This window comes from Sciurus carolinensis, chromosome 17 (genome assembly GCF_902686445.1).
Source record: "Sciurus carolinensis chromosome 17, mSciCar1.2, whole genome shotgun sequence".
Lineage (NCBI taxonomy): Eukaryota > Metazoa > Chordata > Mammalia > Rodentia > Sciuridae > Sciurus > Sciurus carolinensis.
In genome coordinates, this window is record NC_062229.1 from 15,148,215 (window position 1) to 15,174,925 (window position 26,711).

General features: G+C 47.4%; 3 protein-coding genes across 7 annotated transcripts in view; 2 read left to right on the forward strand and 1 right to left on the reverse strand.

The window, feature by feature from the left end:
- Syce2 (synaptonemal complex central element protein 2) lies at positions 1-18,361 on the forward strand. 2 transcript variants are annotated; one of them, XM_047532036.1, is made up of 5 exons: positions 1-36; positions 764-879; positions 15,137-15,311; positions 16,880-17,068; positions 18,197-18,361. In XM_047532036.1, the coding sequence occupies exons 2-5, from the start codon at positions 770-772 to the stop codon at positions 18,239-18,241; spliced, it is 519 nt and encodes a 172-aa protein (XP_047387992.1). In that variant the 5' UTR covers positions 1-36; positions 764-769; the 3' UTR covers positions 18,242-18,361. The 2 variants fall into 2 exon arrangements, with proteins under 2 accessions (XP_047387992.1, XP_047387991.1); XM_047532035.1 differs by lacking the exon at positions 1-36 and adding an exon at positions 152-166.
- On the reverse strand, positions 17,559-24,255 carry Gcdh (glutaryl-CoA dehydrogenase). 3 transcript variants are annotated; one of them, XR_007105926.1, is made up of 12 exons: positions 23,963-24,234; positions 23,844-23,879; positions 23,395-23,538; positions 23,179-23,241; positions 22,736-22,906; positions 21,574-21,703; positions 21,274-21,490; positions 20,692-20,795; positions 20,320-20,445; positions 19,887-20,047; positions 17,805-18,114; positions 17,559-17,629 (listed from the first exon to the last, which is right to left on the reverse strand). XR_007105926.1 is itself a non-coding variant. In XM_047532012.1 (11 exons), exons 1-11 carry the CDS (start codon positions 24,051-24,053, stop codon positions 18,041-18,043), a joined length of 1,317 nt encoding a protein of 438 aa, XP_047387968.1. In that variant the 5' UTR covers positions 24,054-24,234; the 3' UTR covers positions 17,559-18,040. The 3 variants fall into 3 exon arrangements, 2 of the variants coding, with proteins under 2 accessions (XP_047387968.1, XP_047387969.1); XM_047532012.1 differs by having other exon boundaries at positions 17,559-18,114; XM_047532013.1 differs by lacking the exon at positions 23,844-23,879 and having other exon boundaries at positions 17,559-18,114; positions 24,129-24,255.
- Positions 23,874-26,711, forward strand: part of Klf1 (KLF transcription factor 1) — an 8,387-nt gene continuing 5,549 nt past the window's right edge. The window contains exon 1 of one of the 2 annotated variants that reach the window (XM_047532019.1): positions 23,874-24,226. The gene's annotated coding sequence lies outside the window, so the exon portion shown is untranslated. Of the gene's footprint in view, positions 24,227-24,504; positions 24,542-26,711 lie in introns of those variants that run through there. The other variant, XM_047532020.1, reaches the window with a different exon arrangement.

The window sequence follows — 26,711 nt, forward strand, 5'->3', positions numbered from 1 at the left end:
ACCGCCTCTTAACGGCCAGCCAACCCAGCTGCGTGCGTAAGTTCTCAGTGGGGGCGGGGCCGGGGGTATGCGCTTCAGCACGTGCGGTGGGGCGTGCCGGGGGCGTGGCCGGCGCGTGCGCAGAGAGCGGGAACCTAAAGGCGGGAAAAGGATGGAGCGACAAGGAGTACGCAGAGCTGTTTCCTTCGCGCGGGCGGAGGGCGGACGGGCAAGGAACGGCCGCGATCCCGGGGTTCCCCAGCAGACCCGAACCCGGCCACGCCTTTCCTACTATCGGGGTCGCCTCTGGTCCGGCCGGGCCCCGATTTCCTGACTGACCGGCCAGGCCCTGACTGACTGACGAAGGGACGGTGACTGACGTGCAGACAGCCTTGGCAGAATAGATTTAGGCGCATGGCGCGCAGCGGCAGCAGGGTAGAAAGAGGCTCAGGCGCCCATGCTCGGCCCCCGTTTCTTCTCTTCTTTTTTTCCTACCTTTTCTCCTTCCTGGAAGGACTTGAGCCGACACACAAGGCATTTGGGAGCCCGGGCCCCACGGCGCCCCTCCCAGAGCCCGTGCCCTCGCCCCGGCCCCTCCAGGTCTCCCCGCCCGGGTCCCCGAGCCCCCCACGTCCCCCTGCTCCTCCGTCCTGGTGGTGCCCACCCAGCTCGCCCGTCGCCTCTGCGGGTCCCTACCGTGCACACACGGATGTGCCCGGGGTTGACGGGGTGGGATGCGACGCCCATACTCCTGCGGCCTCTCAGGCGCTGACTGTGCTCGCAGGTGGACATGCCCCATGTAGAGTTCAAGGACCAGGAGCCACAGGCGATGGGGGAGAGAAAGGAGTATCAGCAAGGCGAGGAGAACTGCCAAGAGGAAGCTGGTGGAGGGTCAGCTAGGTGAGCAGAACCCAGCCCAGCGGGTCTGCACCGGCCCCTGGGTCCTTCTGGTTTCTCCCGTCCCTTCCACGAGGTCCTTCCGATGTTTGCCCTGGTGCTCTTGTTCCACGGGCAAATGCAGCATCCTCCATGTGCCAGGCGCAGATCCGGTGCTGGGGAGCAGGAGACAGTAAAGTTCCCCGTATACATTCCTCTCCTGGGCATCCACAGGGGATTCATCCCAGGATCCCCCCTCAGATACCCAAATCTGCATATGCTCAAGTCCCTTCTGTAAAATGGTTTATTTGCACAGAACCTACTCCGTCCTCCATTGACTTTAAGTCATCTCTTAGATAACTCTTAGATAACTTGGTTCTAGACCACTGCAATAAAATGAATATTGCAATAGTCACACTGATTTTTTTGATTTCCAATGCATATCCATTATACTCATACGACCCTGTAGTCTGTTAAAGTGTGCAATGGCATCGTGTCAGAAAAAGACAACTTGCACACTTTGATTAAAAATACTTTATTGCTAAAACCACTAAAGACCATGTTTGCTGTTGGACAATGACACTGACTGACTTGCTGCACACAGGGTTGCCACAAACCTTCAGTAAGTTAAAACAAACATGAGTTCTTTGAGGCCCAGTAGAAGGTAGCACAATGAAATGAGATTTGCCTGTACAATTTAAATGCTATGTAAATAGTTGTCATACTGTATTGTTTAGGGAGTGGTGGCAAGGGAAGAAACATTTACATGTTCAGCAGGGATGAATTTTACATATTATTATTATTTATTTATTTTTTAGTTGTAGATGGACACAATACCTTTATTTATTTTTATGTGGTGCTGAGGATCAAACCCAGTGCCTCACATGTGCCAAGCAGGTGCTCTACACTGAGCCACAACCCCAGCCCCCCACCTTTTTTTTTTTTTTTTTTTTTTTTTTTTTTGGCTGTGCTGGGGATTGGAACCCAGGGCCTTGTGCTTGCAAGGCATGCACTCTACCAACTCCCCAGCCCCTGCTTATTACTTTTTTTGATGTTCATGCTATTTTGAATTTTTTTAATGGTACTGGAGATCAAAGCCAGGGCATCATCACTCATGCTAGGCAAGTGCTACATCCCCAATTCCCATTCTGAATATTTTTAATCTGTGATTGTCTGAATCCATGGATGCAAACCTGTGGATACAGGAGAGCTTACTGTATAGTGGTCAGGGGATGATGCTACATGGTATGAGGGGAAAATGGGGAGCCAGTGATTGTGGCCAGTTTAGATCAGAGGGTCAAGAAGGGCTTCATGGAGGAGGAGACAAGTGAACCTGCTCCAGGCAGAGAACAGTCACTGGAAAGGCACAGACGGAGAACTGTGTTGGAGTAGCATGAATCAAGAGGGAGGTGGTCAGAGATGCAGTCAGACTTTGGATGTTAATTGCCTGTGAGGTGGTTTAGAATAGAGGAATGACACCATGTGACTACAGTAGGAGTCAGTACACTATAGATAGTAAAGTTTTTTAAAAATAGATTTATTTTTATGGGGTGCTAAGGATGGAACCCAGTGCCTCACACATGCTAGGAAGTGCTCTGCTGTGAGCTACAGCCCCAGACTGATAGTAAAGTTTTATTGGAATACAGCCATGCTTTTTCCTTCACCTGTTGTCTGTGACTGCTTCTTGCAGAGTTGAGTTTTTCCAACCGAGACCACATGGCCTGCAAAGTTGAAAAGATTTACTGTCTAGTCCTTTATAGCAGTTTGTCCTCCTCTGGACTAAAGTATTAAAAGGCTCCCTCTGGCTGCTGTGAAGAGAATAGATTGTGGAGGGCAGGGAAACCAGTGAGGAGGGAATTGGAATGATCTAGGTGCAAGAGGACTGTGACTTGGCTCATAGTGGATCTGTGGCAGTGGTAACTGGTCAGATTATGGATATATTGAAGAAGATAGAACTGACAGAAATTGCTAATGGATGAGATGCTGGGGTGAGAGGAAGAGAGATGTCAGGAATGGCTAAAAAATATTTTTTCTTGCTCATTTATTTATTCATCAAGTATTTATTGGGAGTCTGACTTGGTCAGACAGACAGTTCTAGATGCTTAGAATACAACAGTGAAAAAAATCAGAACTCCTGCCCTCTTGGAACTTTCCTTTTCTTAGCAGTATGCATTTTGGGTTCTTCCATGTCTTTTTGAGGCTTGATAGCTTGTTTACTTGTAGCACTGAATAATATTCTCTTTCATGGATGTACCCTGGTTTATCCATTCACCTACTGAAGGATACCTTGGTTACTTCCATATTTTATCAATCATGAATAAAACTGCTAAAAACATTCATGAAGCTGAGTTCAGTGGCACATGCCTATAATCCCAGCTACTTGGAGGCTGAGGCAGAAGGAGAGTAAATTTGAGGCCAACCTGGGTAGTTTAGAGAGTCTGTGCTTCAAAATAAAAAATAAAAATGGCTGGGAATCTATCTCAGTGATAGAGCACCTCTGGGATGATCAATCGACAGTACTGGGGGAAAAAAAAGAGAAGAAAAGAAATTCATGTGCAGGATTTGGTAAGGATGTAAGTTTTCAACTAATTTGGGAACTAACTGAGACAGCTCAGCAAAGCCCCTGCACATGGTGTTCAGGGAACTGAAGGGAGGCCAGTGTGGCTGGCTCAGGTCAGAGCAAGTGCAAGGGGAAAGCTGGAGGGTTTGGAAGGGCCTAGGTCATGGCATTTATATGCTATGGATTTTATCCTCACAGGTTTTAAACAGTTTTTTAGTAGATGGACACAATAACTTTATTTTATTTATTTGTTTTCATGTGGTGCTGAGGATCAAACCCAGTGTCTCACACATGCTAGGCAAGTACTCTACCACTGAGCTGCAACCACAGCCCCCTGACAGTTTTTTGAACGGGGTACAGATTGAGTGTCCCTTGTCCTAAATGCTTGGGACTAGAAGTGTTTCACATTTTTTGAAGTTTTTCCAGTTTTGGAACATTAACAGAGAACCTACTGATTGAGCATCGCTAATCTGTAACTCCAAAATGCTCCAGAATCCATAAAGAAAAAAAGAAATTAAAAATATATATATATATATATATAAATTTGTTTGTTTGTTTATTTGCAGCATTAGGAATGTAATTCAGGGCCTTGTGTAGCCCCTCTTGAAACTTTTTGAGTGTCATGTAGGTAGTCCTTTGGTTTTAGATTTTGGAGCATTTGCAGTTGGGTTTTTGGATTAGGGATGCTCAACCTATAACAGCACTATTGAGATATAAGTCACATGCCATACGATTTACCTACTTGAAGTATACAATTTAATTGTTGTTAGTATATTCATAAAGCTATACAATCATAATAGTCAACTTTAAAACATTTTTATTATTCCAAAAAGAAACTCCTATTCTTTAGCTTCAACCCTCAGTCCTTGCATCTACCCCAGCCCCTGTAACCACAAATCTGCCTTCTGTGTCTGTAGAGTTGCCTATTCTGGACATTTCATATAAATGGAATCATACACTATGTGGTCCTTTATGACTGGCTTTTGGGGGCAGTGGTACTGGGCTTTGAATCCAGGGCCTCAGCGCATGTTAATCAAGTGCTCTACCACTGAGCTACATCCCTAGCTACATCCCCAGCCTTGTGTCTGTCTTCTCTGGCTTACCACATTTTCAAGGTCTGTCCACATTGTAGCACCTGTCAGAATGTCATTCTTGGGCTGGGGATTTGGCTCAGCAGTAGAGTGCTTACCTGGGAAATGCCAAGGCCCTGGGTTTAATTCCCAGTACCACAGGAAAACAACAAAAAACCTAAAGAACTTCCTTATTTTTCCTTTTTTTTTTTTTTCCAGTATGAGGGATTAAACCTAGGGGTTTTCTACCACTGAGTACACCCCCAGGCCGCCTTCTTCTTCTTAATATTATTATTATTATCATTATCATTATTATTATTATTTTACCTTTATTTCGTTTTAGTTTTTTTTTTTTTTTTTTTAATGTGGTGCTGGGGATCAAACCCAGTGCTTCACACATGCTAGGCAAGAGCTCTACCACTGAGCCACAGCCTCAGTCCCTTGTTTTTTTTGTTTTGTTTTGTTTTGTTTTGTTTTGTTTTTTTATTTTAAAACAAAATTTTTTTTGGAAGATGGATGTTTTCTTTCTTTTGGGTGTACATATACAGTCAGCCTTCTGTTCCATATTGGCAGCTCTGTATCCTCAGATTTAATCACCAAGAATGGAGAATATTAGGGGAGAAAGTTCATCTGTGCTGAACATGTACAGACATTTTTTCCTTATCATTTTTCTCTAAATAGTAGCACATAACAATTGTTTGCATTAGGTATTTCAAGTATTCTAGAGATTATTTCAAGCCTACAGGAGGATTTTGTAGGTTCTATGAAAATGCTATCCCATTTATAGAAGGGACTTGAGCATCCCCTGATTTTGGTATTGAGGTCTGGAACTAAGACACCAGACACCAAGGGATGAGTGTACCTAAGAGGAGACCTGCTGGGTCAGAGAAGTGACATACTTGAGTTCCTGTAATAAAAAGGCTGCACCTTGGACAGTGTTTGGGAGCTGGGGTAAGGGGATGTAAAGGAGATCAGGTTGGAGGCTCTGCCAGGGGTAGCATCTAACCTGGCAGAGAAGGCGAAGGAAGGGTTGAGCGAGGATCCTCCAGCCATGGTGTGCTGCTGCCGACCCCAACTGGCTCGCAAGACACTACACACTCTTCCCAAGTTGGCACGTAGTAACTTCACGTTGGGAGCTTGAAATTGGTTATAGTGGCAGTTTTTGCACTGTGGCAGTTGAAAAACACTACAGATCAGCTGGGCGTGGTGGTGCACACCTGTAATCCCAGCAACTCGGGAGGCTGAGGCAGGAGGATGGCAAGTTCAAGGCCAGGCTGGGCAATTTGGTGAGACCCTGTCTCAGAATATAAAAGGCTGGGGATGTGGCTTAGAGAGAGTGGTAGCTGGGTTGGATCCTCAGTACTGGAAACAACAACAAACACTACAAATCAGGATTTCTCCCCGGCCCCACCCACCAGCCAGTTGCTTAGTGATTACCAGCACATCGCTTCTGCCTGCTTTCTGGCTTGTCATGGCTTCCTGCAGGTACTGGCTTCTCTGACAAAGGCAAGAACACGAGTTCTGTTTTTCCCTTTGTTCATTGTTGTTTGTGTTTGAGGTGGCCAAGAACATCCAAGTAAAGTATCCTGCCCAGGTGAGAAATGACAGTTGGATTTCTGACCCAGAACTCAGGGTGGGGCAAGGGGCTGGACATGAGTCTGTAGGAGTCATTGTTGCAGTGGCAGCTGTGCAATGAATGAGCTCACTGGGGAAAGGGTGAGGAGAGGCTCAGAACAGGGCCCTGAGGACTCCAAACATAAACCCAGTTTCCCCTTGCTTTCCCCATTCCTTGGTTGGAAAGCAGGCCCCAAGGTGGAATGCTTTCTAGGTGTGTGCTGTCAGACCAGAGAAAGGAAAGAAATGATCAAAGTCATCTGTTTGATAATCTTACCACAAATAGCATGTTAAAACCAAAATCTGTGTGGTGAAGAGATGTAGACAATTGCAAATCATTTAGAGACCTCAAGGAGCCCACAAGAGCTTAGGGCCAGAAACCAGATGGATTAAAATCAATGCAGGGGCCAGTTAATAGATCCAGCAGCAGATACTCAGCAACATGATTAAAATGTTAACACATTTTGGGAGAGAAAAGAAGAGGGTGAGGAACTAGCTCATCAGCTTCGATTCAAACCTTCCCCCTTCCTGGCAAGTACTTCAACAAAACATCGCTTTGCCCAAGTGCCAGAGATTCTGTTGTGTTCCTCCTTGAATGTTTGATTAGCTAGCCTCTCCTCCTGGGACTGCCGCCTGCGGTGGTCATAAGTGGCTGGCGGATTGTTTACTTGTATATCTGTTAGAGGCCACGGAGGGAGGGCCCCACCAGCAGGCGGCTCTGGCTCACATGCCTGCCAATCACAGCTTTACCTGGAGCGAACAGATGGTCTCTTCACTTAGACCCATTTCCTGGGCCCCCTGCCAGCCTGGGCCCTGCCTGGGAACTATGTCCTAATCCTCGAAGCCGAATTAGGGACTCCTTAGAAGGACAGACATAATAGATGAGCACAGCGATGTGTTTACAGCCCCTACCCCACAGCCGACCCCTAAGCAGGCCATACACACCAGGCGTGCTGTGTTGGGCTCACTTCCATTCCCTGGCCTCAGTCCAGGGTTGGGCAACAGAAGCAGGCCCAGGAACAGGGAAGCCAGTGGAGAGGACACCGCGCATTTTGTTTATTAAAGCTAATTGGTGAATGCAGGCCCAGGGAAGCCTATGATTCATTAGCATCCTGATTAATATGCAGCTGCTGAGTATTAAGAAAAATGAAATAGTAAGGACTAAATCCCCAAAGGGGAGGTTGGAAAAATAAAGAAGCTCTCGGCAGACATCTGATGCAGTCCTTTGTCCCACCACAAAATTTGAATTAGTTGAATTCAAGTGATTTTTCACCATTTGCAGAGCTGCCATGAAAATGGGTTCCAGCTTCATCCCTTGAGCCTTAGAAAGGAGCAGCTCCGAACTGTTAGCAGCTCAAGCAGGCTGTGAACAATTACGTAAAAAGAAACACCTGGCAATATCATTGATTTTTAACTTGAGGTCCTTTTAAACTCTTGAGCAGTCCAGGAAAGGTCAAGACAGGGCAAACTCAGGGTGAAAGGAGGCATACCAACAGGAACATCAGAGCTACCTCTGTTGGTGGCTCATTAGTTTAGCTACTCAGCAGACATTTATGAAGCCTTTGGGGGTACCAAAAAGCAGAGATGAGCAGAATGAAGTCCCTGCCCTCCAGCATGTATGTGCACTAAGAGGACAAATGTGCCTGCACTATGGCAGTGTTATGACCAAGAGCAGTGGGGTACATGAAGGGAAGCTCCAAATGTCACTTCTAAACGGCATGGTGGCACATGTCTGTGATCCCAGAGGCTCAGGAGGCTGAGGCAGGAGGATCTCAAGTTCAAAGTCAGCCTCTGCAACTTAGTGAGGCCCTATACAACCCGGTGAGACCCTGTCTCTAAATAAAATACAAAAAAGGGATGAGGATGTGGCTCAGTGGTTAAGAGCCACTGGGTTCAATCCCCAGTGCCAAAAACAAAAAAATAAACAATAACAAAAAACCAAATGTCACTTCTATGTGTAGGAGGCAGAAAGGGAAAGTCATCCTGGGAAAAGGATGATGGATTTGGAGAAATTGTGGAAGGTCCCAGATGGCCAGAGATGTAATGGGCAACAGAAAATGTAAGGCTGGAAAGAGGTCTACCTCTTTCAGGAGGCCCAGATGCCAGAAAGCCTCATCTGCTCTGTGAATCAATTTACACTTGATCCATAGCTGCTAGGAGTCCATCTTGGTCTGTCAGGCAGGATTAGGCAATCAAATTGCAGTTTTGAACATCAGGAGGGTTCAGGTGAGAAATGATAGGCATGGAATTCCAAAGGATGATAGATTGGAGAGAGATTCAGGTAGTAGGAACGAGAGCATTTCAAGGATGTGGAGGAAGAGAGAAGCCATACTCCAGGCAAAGGTGGAGTTTGAGATGCCTGCGGACAGCCATGAGGAGAGGCCTGTGGAAAGGTGAACATGGCAGGTCAGGAGAGAGGCATCAGCTGGGGATAAGCTGGGGGTCACCAAAGTGTGACTGGTAATGAAAGCCCTTGAAAACTCATTCTTTTATTCAACCCATTTATTGCTCCTCCTGTGAGAGGTAGATCCTAAAGATCAAAAGGAGACTTGGCCCAGCCTCCAGGAGTCCAGGAGAGGCTGGAACGTAGACAGTGACACCGTAGGCACTATAGACCTAGGCATGCCCAGGAAAGCTTTATAGAGGAGTGGGGCTTTGGTGGGTAAAGGGACTTCCCAGGCACACCAGGCTACAAGACTGTCTTTGAAGAATGGCAGGCTGTGCGTTATGAAGGGGCGGGTGGGAGATGAGCTGGACGGGTTGCAGGGAGGAGCTGTGCAGCCCTTATTACCCAGCAAGGGTTGGAACGAGGGTGTCCAAGAAGACGGCACAAAGGGAAGAGAGCAGAGGCCCAGGCAGGGTCTGGGGTGCCCACACAGTGGGAATGGTGGGGAAATGTTTCAGCTGCTGCCAAGAGGTTCAGGGAGTTGCCCAGGGGGTAGCAGTACTGGAGGTCTTGGGGAACCAAGAACAGGTTTTGTTAAGTCCTCCTCCACTCCATTCTCATCATGCAAAGCATGGCTGTTCTTTTTTTTTTTTTTGTACTGGGAATTGAACCCAGGGGCACTTAACCACTGAGGTATATTTCCAGCCCTTTTTTGTATTTATTTTGAGATAAATACAGGGTCTCCCTGAGTTACTTAGGACCTTGCTGAGTTGCTGAGGCTGACTTTGAACTCATGATCCTCTTCTCTCAGCCTCCTGAGCCACTGGGATTACAGGCATGTGCCACCTCACCTGGCAGCTGTTCTCTTAAAAACCATCCACTCTGTAATCTCCACATGAATCCAGATAACACAAACATCACAATTTTGAAATGCCTATGTGTCCCAGCTCTGAATGAATCTGCTCTTGCTTACCCCTGGGAAAGAAAATTGTGGAATTGAATGTTAGAAACTCCTCAGTAAACCTTTTTGTCCCACTCCAAAATGTCTTTTTTTTTTTTTTTTTTTTTTTTGCGGTGCTGAGGATTGAACCCAGGGCCTTGTGCTTGTGAGGCAAGCACTCTACCAACTGATCTATATTCCCCAGCCCCCCAAAATGTCTTTTTAAAAAATGCCTGGGAAGTCGTGCTTTACTGTGTCTGTTTTTCTTTATTTCCTCCTCATGGAATATTTGGTTGAGAATATTCTGTAGTGCAGGCTTTCTATTTGTAAATTCTTTTAACTTTTATCATGGAAGGATTTTATTTCATCTTCAAATCTGAAGGTTAGTTTTGCTGGATATAGGATTTTTGGTTGGCAACCATGTTCTTTTGGAGCTTGAAATGTGTTGTTCCAGGCCCTTCTAGCTTTTAGAGTCTGGGCTGAGAAATCTGCTGATATTCGTATTTGTTTCCCTCTATATGTAATCTGATGCTTTTATCTCTCAGCCTTCTTTATTTTGTATGTTAGGCATTTTTATTGTAATGTGCCTGGGTGTGGATCTGTTGTGATTTTGTGCATTTGGTGTTCTGTAAGCCTCTTGTATTTGATTTTCCATTTCATTCTTCAGATTTGGGAAATTTTCTGATATTATTTCATTGAATAGGTTGTTCATTCCTTTGGTTTGTATCTCTGTGCCTTCCTCAATCCCGATAATTCTTAAATCTGGTCTTTTCATGATGTCCCAAAGTTCTTGGAGGTTCTGTTCATGATTTCTTATCATCTTCTCTGGGCAACTTTATTTTCAAGATTAAATATTTTGTCTTCATTGTCTGAGGTTCTGTCTTCCAAGTGATCTAGTCTGTTGGCTATGCTTTCCATTGAGTTTTTTATTTGGTTTATTGTTTCCTTCATTTCAAGGATTTCTGTTTTTTTTTTTTTAAGAATCTCTATCTCTTTGTTGAAATGATCTTTTGTTTCCTGCAGTTGCTCTTTCAACTACTTATTGGTGTGATCATTCATTACCTGAATTTGCTCTTATCTCATCCTTTGCTTCACGAATCATTTTAATCATGTGTAATCTGAACTCCTTTTCTTTTTTTTTTTCTTTTTTTTTTTAGTTGTCAATGGACCTTTTAAATTTTTATTTATTTATATGTGGTGCTCAGTATCGAACCCAGTGCCTCACACATGCCAGGCAAGTGCTCTACCACTGAGCCACAACTCTAGCCCCTGAACTCCTTTTCTGACATTTCTTCTACCATACTGTCACTGGATTCTATTAATATAGAATCTAGGTTTGTTTGGATAATTTTCTTCCATTGCTTTTTTTTGTGTTGTTCATATATCTTCCCCTCTAGTGGTGCAGATCTGGGGTATTGCAGTTTCCCCCCTATAGGCTTATAGTGACCCTATAGGTTTCCAATACCTTTTCTTTAAGGGGGGAGATCAATATTAGCAGTGCCCAGTTCAGACAATATGCAACCCTAAACCAAATAGCCCCTATGAGGACGTTAACAATATTGTCATAATAAACAGAATGAGTTCAATTATTATCTTCAGTATAACAAATAAATTTGCAATAAGGTCTGCAGTTTCTAATGGAGGACAAAGAGGATGGGGAGGGGTGTAGGATGTAGCTGTTAATGGGATAAGAAAAGAATATATAGAAGTTCTAGATCATAGAAAGAGTGAGAGTATAATCAAAAGAAGTTTGTTGTTAGCATGTGAAAGTGTAGAAAGAGGTTCTGAGGGAACAGGTATACAAAAGGAAAAGAGAGCAAGAAAAGTAAAGAAATAACTTAAATTTTTTCAATAAGGAGGAAAAAAACCCTACACTATAACAATCATATAGTATTCAAACCTCCCAGTCTTCAGTAGCCTGATGCATGAGAGGTACCTGACAATGAGCTTCCAGTCTCTAGCAGGCGTCTCAGGATGGGATTTGCCCCACCTAAAGATGGGAGATACAGCTTCCAGGATAATCCAAGATGGCCACTCTGGCTTCCAAATATGTTGGCAAATGGGGAGCTGCAGCTCTGGTGTGGGCATGGTCAGCTGGAGCTCCTGGAGGTGGGGTGAGGTTGGTCGGGCAAGGGTCCTGGAGGTGGGGTGTGGTTGGTCTGGTTGCCGGATCCTGGAGGTGGGGTGCAGTCAGTCGGTCTGGGGGTCCTGGTGGTAGGGCACAGTCAGTCTGGGGGTACTGGTGGCGGGGAGCAGTCAGTCGGTCTGAGGGCCCTGAAGACAGGGAATGGTGGGTCGGGTTGAGGGGTCCTGGAGACAGGACTCAGTCTGTCCAGCCAGGGGTCCTACAGGTCCTGGCTGTTGTCTCAAAATGGCGGCAGCCTCGTGTAACCAAACCTGCAGGTACTGTGACAGTGAACTTCCAGGCAACAGGAGGCAGCTGGCGCTTCACTGGCAGTCTGTGGTCAGTTTGCTGGCTGCTGTTGGTAGATTGGCAGGTGAACCTCCGGTGGTGGGTGATGGGTAGGTGAAAGGCAGGCGATGGACCAGCAAGAGGCCGGTAAGTGGCGGATGGTTGGCGCCAGACAGTGAGCAATCTGCACTCAAAAAGTAGTGGATATGCTGGCTGACTGCAGGTGATTGCAGTAGACAAATGGGGTAATCGATAAGCAGCAAAAACTGCCTCACCAAGAAACAGATATCCTCTGCTTGAAACCCGAGTTACGAGTTACGGAGCAACAAGGAACCCAGCCTCCCTCTAGTCCACCATTTTGAATCTCCCTGTGTCTGTTTTTCTATATCTAACTTTGCTATAGACTCTCTGCCTTGTTGGAGGCACATTCATGTCTTGGTAAATGCATTGGGCACTTTAGTTTTGCCTTGGAGGAGGAAGACGGGAGGGAGGAATAGATTGCTTGGGCAGGCGTCCTTCATTCCTTTCAACAGACAGTGGAGAACTGGATGCTGGGGGCATGGAGGGAAACAGCATAGTCCTCTGGGATTTAGAGGCATGAGAAGTGACAAATACAAGCAGAAATACAGATTTGCATGGGGTCATGGAATTTTTTTTTTTTTTGGGGGGGGATATTGGGGATTGAACCCAGAGGCACTTTAACACTGAGCCACATCCTCATCCATTTTATTTATTTTGAGTCAGGGTCTAAGTTGCTTAGGGCCTAATTTGCTAGGCTGGCCTCAAATTTGTAATCTTCCTGCCTCAGGCTCCCAAGCTGCCTGTGTTACCACATGTGACACATAGACAACTTTTAAGCAGGCCAAACACTGGGGTCTGGGTAGGTCTCAGAGGTCAAGTCAGGGAGAAAGTGCAAAGAAAAAGGCAAGAAACAATCTGGCAAGGGATGCAAGAGGACAAGGACACAGTTAAAGCCTGGGCCTAGAATTTGCATGCAAATGACCAGCCAGGCTCTGGATTATGAATGGTGTTTGTATTCTGAGCTAAAATGCAGAATTTAGGCATGCAGGAGACTGAAAGCCAAGAAGTTTATGGAGAAAGCATGCAAAAATGAAGATGTGGGCTGGGGCTGGGGCTCAGTGGTAGAGTGCTTGCTTAGCATGTGTTAGGCACTGGGTTCAATCCTCAGCACCACATGAAAATAAAAAAAGTTTCATCAACAACTAAAAAAAAATTTTTTTTTAAATGAAGATGTATTTTTCTAAGTATAGGTGCTCTTCCACTTATGATGGGGTTATGTTGCAATAAGCCCATTGTAAACTGAAAATATCGTCAGTCAAAAATGCATTGACGGCGCTGGGGATGTAGCTCAGTTGGTAGAGTGCTTACCTCGCAAGCACAAGGCCCTGGGTTCAATCCCCAGCACCGCAAAAAAAAAAAAAAAAAAAAAAAAAAAAAAAAAAATGCATTGACAGCTATAGCTGAGGCAGAACTCAGAGGTAGGGTGTTTGCCTAGCATTGGAAAGGCCCTGGATTCCATCCCCAGCACCAAAAATAAATAAATAAATAAATAAATAAATAATAAATAAAAGTGCCTGGCAGATGGGAAGTGCTTAACTGAGGGCTGGGGATGTAGCTCAGTAGTAAAGTACCCCTGGGGTTCAATCCCCAGTACCCAAAAAAAAAAGGGGAAGAAAAAAATTTATACACACTTGCTTTTTTTTTTTTTTTTTGGTGGCTCTGGGAATGGGTCCTAGTGTCTCCCACATGCTAGGCAAGTGCTCTACCACTCAGACACTCCCCACCATAAATATAACATTTTGTGTGTCGTGCGATACTGGAGATTGAACCCAGAAGCATTCTACCACTTAACTACATCCCCAGCCCTTTTATTTATTTTGTTTTGATCCGCGATCTCACTAAGTCGCTGAAGCAGTCCTCAAACATGGAGTCCTCCTGCCTTGGCCTTCCAAGCAGCTAGGATTACAGGCATGCACCACAATGCCCAGACCTTGCTACTGGGGATTGAACCCAGAGGTGCTTAACCACTGGGCTGCATCCCCAGACATTTCTATTTTTTTATTTTGAGAGATCTAGCTAAGTTGCTGAGGCTGGCAAGCTTAATTGTAACTCTTGACAGGCACTTAGCTCACATGATAGGAGCAGAGATGTGTGGGTACACTATCCTAGGTGGTCTGCACTCTGGGCATTTCCCATGCATTTGGAAAGGACACAGCAGGTTAGTGACACCAAAATCATTTAAGAAAGCATCTGTACTACTTATACTACAGGTTGTGTACGCCTTAACTAAAATGCTTGGGAACAGAAGTGTTCCACATTTCAGAACTTTTCACATTTGGAATATTGGCACAGAACATCACTAACCTGAAAATCCCAGATAAAAAAGTGCTCTGAAATCCAAAACTCCAATGCTCAAGAAACATCTGATTTTGCAGATTTTCTAATTAGGGATGCTCAGTCTATATTATTGATGCTCATTTCAAAAAGCAAATTGGTGTATGCCAGGCTTGGTGGCTTATGCCTGTAATCCCAGCTACTCAGGAAGCCAAGGCAGGAGAATGGGCAACATAGAAACTGTCTCAAAATGAAATTTTTTGGTGGGAGATCTGGAGATTTTAACCCAGAGGTACTTTATCACTAAACCATATCCCCAGCCCTTTTTATTTTTTATTTTGAGACGGTCTCACTGAGTTGCTTAGGACCTTACTAAATTGCTGAGGCTGGCCTTGAACTTGCGGTCCTCCCGCCTCAGCCTCCTGAGCCACTGGGATTACAGGTATGCACCACCGCACCCAGCTCAAAATTAAATTTTTAAAAAGGGAGCTGAGGACCTAGTCAGTGATAGAGCACTAGTTCTGGTTTCAATCCCCAGTACCAGGGGTTGGGTGTCGGGGACAAGTTGCTGTAATAAAACAACAGCAAACAACAGATCCTATTTTAGAACTTTGGACACATTCAGTTTGCACATCTGGGTCTGTTTTCTCAGTTATTAAACTGGATGCCATCCCCATCTTTCAGGTATGAATGAAATAACTTAGGAAAATTGCCAAGAATTTGCCAGGGGCAATAGCCTTGGGTTTTCTCCCACCACAGAGCTCGTTCAGATCAGTATGTCTGTTTTTTTTTTCCCCTACAGTTCTGGGGATGCTAAGCACATGCTCTACCACTGAACCACACCCCCAGACAAGATCAGCCCCTTTTGGGAGAGAGTCTGGTCCTGATGTACTTCCTGTACTTCATGAAGTCAGGTTTCTGGCCCTTGTGTCTCCACCTCCAGTGCCAACCGCCAGCTGCCCGGGCTGGAAGGGAAGTCAGTGCCCTACTTCTCCTCTCTGGACTCAAGCATTGATATCCTGAAGAAGAGAGCCCAGGAGCTGATTGAAAACATCAATGAGAGCAGGCAAAAGGACCATGCACTCATGACCAACTTCAGGGACAGCCTCAAGATCAAGGTGACAAACTTCCTGCAGTGGGAGCAGGCAGAGGTGTTACTCACATAAAAGGGGAGGGAAGGCACCATAGCTGGGCATCTGTTACATTCCAGGTCCTGTACAAGGCAATTCACACAGGATATCCCATTCCACCATCACAACAATCAAGAGATCAGACCCATTTCAGATAGTTGAGAAAATTAAGGTTCAGAAATAAATGATTGGGGCTGGAGGGCTCAATGGTGGAACACCTACCTAACATACATAAGGCCTAGGCGTGATCCCCAGCACCATCAAATTAAAAAAAAATAATTTTAATTAAAAAGAAGGGCTGGGGTTGTGGCTCAGTGGTGGAGTGCTTGCCTGGCATGTGTAAGGCCCTGGATTTGATCCTCAGCACGGCATATAAATAAATAAATAAATAAATAGTTCATTGACAACTAAAAAAATATTTAAAATAATAAATAATTAAGAAGAAAATAAAAGGCTTAGTTGGTAGAGCTCTTACCAAGCATACATAAGGCCCTGGGTTCAATCCCAGCACCACAAAAAATGGGAAAGAAAAAGGAAAAATGATTTGCCCAAGTGAGGGAGCCAGATCCATCAGCTAAGCCCAGCCCTCTTACTTCACACAATGTGAATAGCAGCAGGAGTGGGAGGTTGAGGTACAGCTTGGCTCGTCACACCTGTGTCCTCCGGAAGCTGTCAGTGGTCTGTGACAGGAGCGGGGTCCCATGGACACTCCTAGGGCTTATATCTGACACAGCTTGATGTCAAGCTCAGGTCTGACACTGATGGCTGTGTCTGATGCCTCTTGAGAATTAAAGTCGGCAGATCCCATGAACTGCAGTGGTCCTGGACGCCTTAGACCTTTTTATTTCAAATTAAATATAGTCATTCTTTGGTATCCACAGTAGGATTTATTCCAGGACCCCCAGGGACAACAAAATCTATGGATGTTCATCTCATATCAAATGGTGTAGTGTTTTTATAGAACCTGCACAATCCTCCTATGGACTTCAGATCATCCTAGATGACTTGTGATACTGAATACAATGTAAATGCTATGTAAGTAGTTGTTATACTCTATTGTAGGGAATAACAAGAAAAAGTCTGTGCACATTCAGTACAGATGCAATTGTTCAAATATATCTTAATACTTTTATTTATTTATGTGGTGCTGAGAATCAAACCCACTGCCTCACGTGTGTTAGGCAAGTGCTCTACCACTGAGCCACAACCCCAGCCCCAATTTTTCAAATATTTTTGATCCATGGGATGAATCCCTGGATGCGGAACCTGCAGGTGTGAAGAGCTGACCATACATACTTTTGTTAGCAGTGCTGGAGACAGAACCCAGGGCCTCAAGCATGCTAGGCAGGCGCTCGACCACTGAGCTACAACCCCAGCCCCCATACTTTTGCATTTTGGTTTAAAAAATGAAGAATTTAATATATAGGCAATTTTACTTCTATCACTGGAATTCTTTATACCACTTTAATAAATTACAGAATTCTAAAAGACCCACTTAGAACAGATGTATAGTATGCTTCTCATTTGATTTTCCAAGAACACTTATTTTTTGAAAGGTCACTGATCTGACAGAGAAGTTAGAGGAGAGGATGTATCAGGTTTACAACCACCACAGCAAGATCATTCAGGAGAGGCTCCAGGAGTTCACCCAGAAAATGACAAAGATCAGCAATCTGGAAACAGAGCTCAAACAAGTCTGCCACACCGTGGAGTCTGTGTACAAAGACCTGTGCGTCCAGCCCGAGGTAGGAGTGGTGCTCTCGCAGGGTGGAGCTGGGGGCTCTGCTGCAGAAGGAGACTTGTAATGGCTGTTGGGAGTGAATGTGGACAGGAACAGTGCTGAGTCCACTGCCCAGCCCTAACAACAGGGGCCCTACACCCTACAGAGCCCTGTGCCCCCCAAAACAGTGTGTCCAAGCTGAGAAGCCAACCACTGTCACTTCCCATCGCTTTGTGGTTAGCTGTGTGTGACAGAAAGGACAAAGTATAATCCTGCCAGTCAGAAACTGTTCCCTCTACAACAGCACTGAGCCCTGCAGGCAGGCACATGCCCTGGGGCCTAGGAAGTGCCTCATCCGAGTTTACTGATTACAGCAGAGCCCAGCCTCAGATGAGGGCTAGACCACTCCACTGCAAGGTCCCCACCCTGTCCCACAATTCAAAGCCCCCAGCCTGTTAATCTCTCCCATGAGAAACTCCCGAAATACTTTGCGGCAGTTACCAGTAAACTCGGGGTCAGATGTGCAGGCTCTTTATTTTCCTCTCCCTCATTCTGCTCCAGTGTCCCACATAAATAAGGCACTGCCCTGGGATGGGAGGGTCGGAGGGCACACAGTGAGCTCCATGTGCCCTGTTGGTCCACTCAGGGCAACTGGAGGCAGGTCTCGATGAAGTTGTGCAGTCATTCTCCTCCCCCTCCCTGCTCCACCCTGCTCCACCCCATCAGGAGAAGCTTCTGTCTTAAGGTTAATGGAGTCTGACCTCATCTACAGTTAAAAGTGGATCAAGAAACACTACAGGGAATTCCATCTTCTTTTTAAGGAACGCATCTAAATGACTTCCAAAGGGAAATCTTCACATTTAAAAATCAGTATGTCAGTTCCCATCATAAAAGTTGAGTCCATTTAGCACCTCTGGACTGAACTCAGAGCAGGGTTCAGCCAGGCATCTCTCTGGGAAGAGGCTTCAGAGCATCCGGGTCCTCCAGTGAAGTGGGTTCACACGCCAACTGTGAACGCCTGAATTCCTGTGATTGCTCTTCCAAGGATCAGAGCATGAATGTCATGTGTACCTGGACAAGATTAATATGGAGTGGGCTTCAAGTCTTAACACCTGGTAACTTCCCTTTAAAGTTCGTCTTCATGTCCCCCTAGGTTACAACTCCAGAAGAACAGACCTACAAAGATGGTGAATGCTGACCACTGCTGGGAGATTCACTCACATCTTAGTGACAGCCACCAAGAGGCCATTGTTTGGGCCGTGCTGAGAAGATTGTTTTCACAGCTCTGTAACAACTTGACCAAAAATATTAAAAAAATAACCCAAGTTCCTTGTGATAGATCCAGTAATGCAGCAAGTCCAGCCTTAACCCTCTGCACTCCTGACAAGTTCACCCCATCCCACGGGATGCCCAGTTGATTAAATATTCGATTTTCAGTCCAGCCACGCTTCCCGTGACAGGGCTGAGCCTTTCAGCTGTATGAAAACACGACAAATTTTTTTTTTTTTTTTTTGGTGGTGCTGGGGATTGAACCCAGGGCCTTGTGCTTGCGAGGCAGGCACTCTACCAACTCAGCTATATCCCCAGCCCAAACACAACAACTCTTTTCTTATCCACAGGAGGGATGGGAAAGCAAATCTATCAGAGCATCACTTGTCCATGCTGATCCCCCACCTGAAGCTGTCCACACTCCACTCCCTCATGTCTGGGCTTGGCTCTTCCCCAGCTTCCAGGGACAGAGGCAGAGACTAGACCTCCCTCGTACAGTCAAGTCATTCTGTTTACTCCCTAAAGCCCACATCTGACCCGTCCCTCTGCTGTGTAAGACCCTGTGAAGGTCCCCCTGCTCATCCACAGGGTCATCAGCACACTGTGGAATCTCCTACCCTTCCCGCTCCCTGTTTCTGGGATCTTCCATCCAGCAGCCTGATAGAAACAATATCTGGGGCTGTAGGACCTCCCCTGGTTCAGTTCCTTAGTCTTGGGGGCTCACAGGGAAGACATTCACTCCCATACATGCTGTCTTTTCTTTCTAAAAGCTTCTCTGCTTGGGGAACAATACCTCCCTCTATTTCTGCATGGCTTAACTGTACTTTTTCCCCCCCCCCCACTTATTTTTATTTTATTTATTTATTTATTTTGGTACCAGAGACTGAACTCAGGGGCACATAACCACTGAGCCATGCCCCAGCCCTATTCTGTATTTTACCTAGAGACAGGGTCTCACTGAGTTACTTAGGGCCTTGCTAAGTTGCTGAGGCTGGCTTTGAACTCAAACATCTTGCCTCAGTCTCCTGAGCCACTGGGATTAAAGGTGTGCACCACTGTGCCCAGCCCTTTTTTCCCTTTTTAATTATCTTTTTCTATATCTGTTTTCCCACCAAGTCAGGAGTCCAGGACCCAGTGTGAGCAACATCCAGTTGCAAGGTGCAGACATCAGTCTACAAATGACTTCCTTCTTTAACTCTGAACGTAAAATAGAATGGTGATCCCTGTATATTGCTTTGCCCTCTTTGCATCCACCAGTCCTCTGGGAATTACCCCTGGCTCTGGAGATGCTTGTGTACATTGTCCCTCATTCTGAGGAACACCCTTCCTCTTTAGCACAACAGGAGAAGTGCCATGCAGGGCCTGATGGGACCTCCATGTGTTGCAGTGTGTGAAGCATTTCATTTCTACCAGGCCACATTACCAACTCCAGATGAGCCAGAGGCCTGTGACCTGATCCCCAGCACACTGCCAATTGCTGATAGCTGGAGTAGGATGCAAACATGTTGTCCCCAGATACTGGGGAGGCCACTGTGACACCCCACCTCCACCCCAACCAAGGGTCTAGCCCCTACCTTCATAGGTGTTCACTGCCTCCAGGTTCATGGCATGCCGGATCACATGATACTCATCAGAAATCCCATTCCCCCCAAGCATGTCTCGGGCCTGGCGGGCAATGTCCAGGGCTTTCCCACAGTTATTCCTCTTCAGCAGAGAGACCATTTCTGGGGTGGCCCTGCGAGTGGCACATACATGTAACAAGCAATGGATATAAAGAATTGACCCACTCAGGTATCCCTGATGCCCTGGGCAAACCCAGCCAGTGGGTGGATGTACTCCCCAGTGCAGCCGCCAATAAGGGACCAAGGCCATTCCTGGCCCGGGCCATCAAGGCCAACAGAAAGAGAAGCATGGGTCCCTGGAACTACCAGGGAGGAAGGGCCTTCTCCCCAGGAGGGGCACAGAGTCCTCCCACCACAGTGACCTCCCCCAGTTTGAGGCCACTACTTGTCCTGATCCTTCAAGCGGCCAAGTTGCAGGCAGGCATGGAGGCCCAGTGTGATCTCAGTGAGCATGTCTGCTAGCTTCTTCTGGATTAGTTGGTTCCTGGCCAATGGTACACCAAACTGGATCCTAGACAGGCAAGATCAGGTAAGGGCTGGAGGGAGGCCCACTCCCGGGTCCTTATCCCAAGGCCCCACCACTGAGTAGACCGGGAAGTCTACTCAGGCTACCACGGCCCAGGTGTGGACTCAGCCCTTCACTGTGCAAAAGGAATTCACACAGAACAGGAACTGGAGACTCACCAATGAGTACAAGATGAACCCCGAGACCCCTCACACCCACTGGGAATCTCACAGCATGGATGCCCACACACACCTGTCCAGGGTGTACTGCCGGGCCGTGTGCAAACAGAACTCAGCAGCTCCCAGCACGCCCCACGTGATGCCATATCGGGCGTTGTTGAGGCAGCCAAAGGGACCCTGTAGGGTTGAGGGGGGTCTCAGGCCCACCCAAGAGATGGTGAGAGTCTATGCAGAACCAACCCTGAAGCAGGGGAAAACTCCCTCCCAGACACCCCAGAAGGGGGACCCAGTGGTCATTTAAGTCACACATGGCCCTGGCAGCAAAGCTCGGGTGCAGCAGGCCTCACTCGGTGCCTGCACATACTCCTACCCAGCCTGGGATCTGGATTCAGTGCTCAGATCTAGGAAGCTGACGGAAGGAGACAGGAAGATGCCTATGACTGCAAGGCTTAGCTTGGTTCAGGTGTCCTGGGCAGAACCAAGATAAGCAAGATGGTCAGCCAAAAAGGACAACTCTCACATTCATGAGTCAGTCTGAACGTCAGAATCATCGCTCTGCGCTCCACAAGTACAGGGACCGTGCCTGTTTAGTCCTCGCCTGAGAAAGGTGAACCAGAAGGCGACCTGACAACAGTTTACCCGTGTCCACACTCACCGCCAAGCCAGTCACATTGGGCAGCACGTTCTCCTCTGGCACCTCCACACCATCCATGATGATCATGCCCGTGGCGGAGGCCCGCAGAGAGAACTTGCCTTCAATCTTGGGGGCCGAAAGGCCCCGCATTCCCTTCTCCAGCAGGAAGCCCCGGATGCGGTTATCTTCACACCGAGCCCACACTACAAACAGGTCAGCCACGGGGGAGTTGGTGATCCTGGGGGCAGGATGATCAGTAAGAGAACTGGCTGGTGGCCCCCTGCCCCTGTCCACCCCTTGCCCAACACCCAGGCCTCTCACCAGGTCTTGGTCCCACTGAGGGTATAGCTCTTGTTAGACGGGTTATGGTGGGCCCTGGTCTCCATGCTGCCGGGATCACTACCATGGTTGGGCTCTGTGAGCCCAAAGCAGCCCAGAAGCTCCCCTTTGGCTGCAGGCACAAAACAGTCACAGGGCTGCTGAGCCAACACTCATCCCCTCAAACAAAAATTATTAGCTTTCCCACTGAGTCAGGCTCCTTGACCAAGGTGGACGGGCCCAGCCTTGCCAGCACTCCAAGGCCATCATCAGAATGCCATGCTGGAGAAGGGGCCCCAGGGAGTCAGGAAGGAGCTGGGAAGTGTCCTAAAGGCACTGAGAAGTTAAACAGGAGGAGGGTGTGAGGAAGAGTGGTCCTGGCAGAGGGAACAGGATGAGGCAAAGGCCCAGTGGTACCTTTGAGGAATCAAGCAGCAGAGCCTGGCTGAGGAGGAGCAATCAAGAGAGTGGCCAGAAATGAGGTGGAAATGTCAGCAGAGGCCTGGTCACACAGGGGCCTCATGGACTCAGTTAGGAAGTTAAGATCTTATACTTTGTCTGGGATTTGGAACACAGAAAGCAAATCAGGAGGCAAGACAGGCCTAAGAGGAGATGGTCAGGGCTGGTGAGGGATCTGGGAACCAAGTGAGCCCAGCGCCTTGTCAGAGAGACTCAGGTGCTCCATGGTGCCATTTCTTTCTTTCCTCCTTTTTTCTTTTTTTTTTTTTTTTTTTTTGCTTATTAGAAATTGAATCCAGGGTCTCCCACATTCTAGGCAAGCGCTCTACCACTGAGCAACATCCTGAGCCCTTTTACTTTTTTTTTTTTTTTTTTTAAATGGTGGAAGTACTGTTGATTTTTATTTTACTTTATTTTTTAACTTTGTTTAGTTTTGTATGTGGTGCTGAGGATCCAACCAGTGCCTCACGCATGGTAGGCAAGTGCTCCAACACTGAGTCACAATCTCAGCTCCTTTTTTTCACTTTTGAAACAGGGTCTCACTCAGTTGCCAGGGCTGGCCTTGACTGTGGGTTCCTCCTGCCTCAGCCTCCCAGAATTATCAGGTGTGTGCCACCACAACCAGCTGGTACAATCACTAAGATGGGAAAAGAGGTAGGCTTAAGGATAGCCACAGCTTTGCAAGGCCTCACAGGCAGCCACTCACCCAATGGGGGCAGGTACTTCTGCCGCTGCTCCTCACTGCCATACGCATAGATAGGCTGCATTACAAGGGAGGACTGGACGCTCATCATCGACCTGTAGCCACTGTCCACTCGCTCCAACTCTCGGGTCAAGAGCCCATAGGCCACAGAGGAGACCCCAGCACAGCCATACCCTGAGGGCATGAGGAGGGGAAGGTAGGACAAGAGGGGCCAAGTCTCTGCCCAGTCAGGACAAGGGACTTCCAGGACCCAAAAGACAATGCTAGATCTGGGCACTCAAGGAGGCAGGTAAGGAGCTGGCCCTGGTTGGGGGTTTACTCATCTCACCCCACAGCTACTTTCAAAAGGAGGAATAACCAGTCCCATTTTAGATCAAAAAACTGTGGGAAAGGAAGGACTGTGGGACAAAGTGAGGTCTACAAAGTAGAAAGAAATTGGTCCCTACCTTTGATGGTAGGTCCCAGCACACCTAGTTCCCCCATCTCATTGACGATCTCCCGATGAAAAACTGTGAAGGGACAGATGCCCCAGTTCAGGCCCAGCCCTAACCCACTGGAGGCCACAGCCCCAGAGACAGAAAAGCCAGGGACTACAGCAGGCAGAGCTGGTTTGAATGGAAGAGGAGGGGATCACCAGGGGGCCCACCCGGCCACCTGGGCACCTTCATTGCGATTGGCCAGCAGGATGCGAGGCATAAGTCGCTCCTGGCAGTAGGTACGGAAGGTGTCCCTGATGAGGATCTCATCTGCCGTCAGTTGTTCCTCCAGCACCAGCGGGTCACGCCAGTTGAACTCAGGAAGAGAGGCTGGGGTGGGTTGGGGGATCGACTCAGCGCAGCCCACCTCTCCACTGCGCCCTCTTCTAGATCTTTAAGCCGCACCCCTTTATCCCCAATCGCTCCCTGCTGATGTGGGCTGCAAAGAGGACTGACAAAAGCGACCATTTTCTGATTCTGCAGGGACGGGACACCCACAAGCTTAGCGCTTTTGAGCCTGGCCATGCCCTGCCTCCCCTCCTGGGCAACCCTCAGATTCAGGGCCAGAGTCCATCTGGGGCAGGCAGACAGCTGGACAGGGGCCGAAGAACTACAGTGCGACCAGAGATCCTTACATAGGGCCGGTTGACTCTGTGTCTTCCCTCCCTTCTCTGCAAACACAAAACGTAAAAGTCACGCAGGAAAAGTTCACGAACCGCTAGTTCTTCCTTCCCCACCCGACCCAGATACTGACCAGTATGCCCAGCCACGGAGCCCCACGTGCGCAGGACGCGCAGGCGGGGCCAGCGGCTCAACAACCGCATGGAGACGCCCTTCAGGGCCATGAAATCAGGGAGGGGCGAGCGATGCAACGACGGCCACCTGGAGGAGCGGGGACGTCGGGCCGAATGGCTCCCCACCTGTGGAGTCGGCTCCCTAGCGTACCGCGTTCCTGGGACCTCCAGCTCACCCGAGAGGCAGCAAAGCAACTGACCAAAGCGTTTGACCTCAGCCGCAGGTGGGCGGAGCGGAGACAGAACGGGCCTTCCCGTGGTTCCTCTTAGGACCCGGCTCCGCCGTGGCTCTGCCTTTTAAAAGGGCTACGGCTGCCCTATGGGTGGAGGCAGGCGCGCCCAGGTCGAGGCAATTGAGCCGCTTTAAGAAGCGGAACAGGGAAGGGGCGGAAGGCGAGTGCGCCCAACCGATTGGCCAGTTGTACTCGTGCTCTGATTGGCCCCAGGTACAGGGGGGCGTGTGCGGAGGGATCCCGAAGTTTAATGAAGAAACTGAGGCACAGGGAAAGAAAGTCCTGGAATGCGAGGCCACATTTAAGGTCTCCTTTAATGGGGTGCCGATGGAGGGGAATGGGGGCTGCGAGTGGGAGACCCTGACCCAGCCTGTCTGCCAGTCTATCCCAGAAAACTCGTGTGTGTGACATTTGGGTGATTCTGTGTCTGTTGTGATTGTGCCTAACTGTGCCACCTGTATGTAGGTGGGACTGACTGTATGTTTGTGGCGTTCCGAGACTATGATGGTGCACTCATTGGATTCTGCCTTAGCGGTTGTGTGCATGGGATTGTGTTTCTCTGGAACACTGTGTGATACTGTAACAACGTGTGTTTGTGTGATGATATCTACCTAGGTGTTATGTTCTGTGGAATTGATTGTATGTTTCTCTCATATGATATGATTCTGGTTGTGTTCTGTGATTGTCATTGTAATTGTGTGTAGGTGTAATCCTATTAATAGTTGGTTTTACAAGTACGTTTGTGTGTTTGTGTTCTATATCAGCATGTAAATGTGTCTGTGGACATATATATTTATATTTTTTTCGTTACTAGGATTGAACCCCCAGGGGTACTTTACCACTGAGACACATCCTCAGCCCATTTTATCTTTTAATTTTGAGACAGGGTCTCATTAAGTTGCTTAGGGCCTAGCTAAATTGTTGAAGCTGGCCTTGAACTTGAGATCCTCTTGTCTCAGACTCCCTAGTCATGGTGTCTGCCCTGTGAACATGTGATTCTGAGATGACCAGCATCTGTATGTGGTCATGTCTGATGACTGCAGGAATGCTTGTGTCATGCCTGTGTGTTTTTATGTCTCTGTTAATTGGGGGTTGTGTGCCTGTGTAAACTCTCTGTGACTGTGTCTGTCAGTGTGGCTGAGTGTCTTTGTGTTTTCTTGTGTAGTTGGAAACTTTTGCAGTGATATTCTGTGTGATTATGTGAGTGGGACTGTCCGGGTCTTGGTTTTCTTTTCAGGTATGACTGTTACCTTTGAGGTTTTGTTTGTTTTGTGCTGGGGATTGAACCAACAGCCTCATGCATGCTAAACACTTGCTCTACTACTGAACAACACCCCCACCTTTATTTTTGTGGTCACATGACTGCTATTTGTGTCTGTGGCTGTGTATCTGTATGCATCTGTGTGATTCAAGCTGTGTGCAGTTGTGTGTGGTTATGTCCCCAGGTGTGACATATCTGTGCCTATGTAAGCAGCTGCACTCACTGGGTCTCTCATGAGCATTTGTATGTCATGCATCTGAATCTTGGAATCGAGTTCTTGGCCAGGTCACTGTCTCACAGTTACACATCTATGACTTGCCTGTTTACCAACTGGAGAAAACCCAGAAAGCAAGAGGGCTTTGCTCAATGTCTCAGTGTCTCAATGTCTGATTGCTAAGCCAGGCCCCTTCCCACCCACACTGACCTTCTAGAGAGTGATATTGTTCAGTCCACCCTGCTTCTCATATCATCTCTGACTTAGTGCAGGATTGTGTCTGAATGTGATCATTGGCCTGCCTGTCCCCAAATGTCTGGGGCCTTGGTGCCCCGGATGCATTTCACCCTTAATATCCAAATAAAATGATTCCAGTCCTTCTCCTTACACAGCAGGAAATCCATCACCACCTTGAAATGTCTGGGATTCCACAAAGGTCCCCTGATCACCTCCTTTCTCCTGAAGCTAATGGCTTCTCTGCTCCTCTCCACCAAAGCCTCCTGCTCTGGAGCTAGTATGGTTGTTAGAGTTCTCTGATGCTTGTTGGGTGTTAAGGGGCAACAACATACATGTTAGGAAACCCAAGTTGAGGTTCAAACCTTGCTTCCCTGGGAAATCTGTCATTTCTCCTAGCCACACATTCCCAGGGGCTTTATCACCCAGCCCTAGACCCTTGTCTTCTTGCCTCACCTTGAAGAACCAAACTTGTCTGTGTAGCGTCTTATCTTAAACAGCGATCTCTCTCCAAGAGAAACTTTGCCTACCTCTCCAGAAAACCACTCCATTCCAGTCAGTTTGTTTCACTGAGATGACATTCACATCACATTAAATTAACCATTTTAAAACATTCAATCCAGCAGGTTTGTACATTAGCACAGACCTGTATTTTGACCGTTTGGGTCATTTTTAATTTTTTGAGGAACTATCAAACTTTTCCAGCTGGGTGAGATGGCACACCTAGCTACCTGGGAGGCTGAGGCAGGAGCATGGCAAGTTCATGA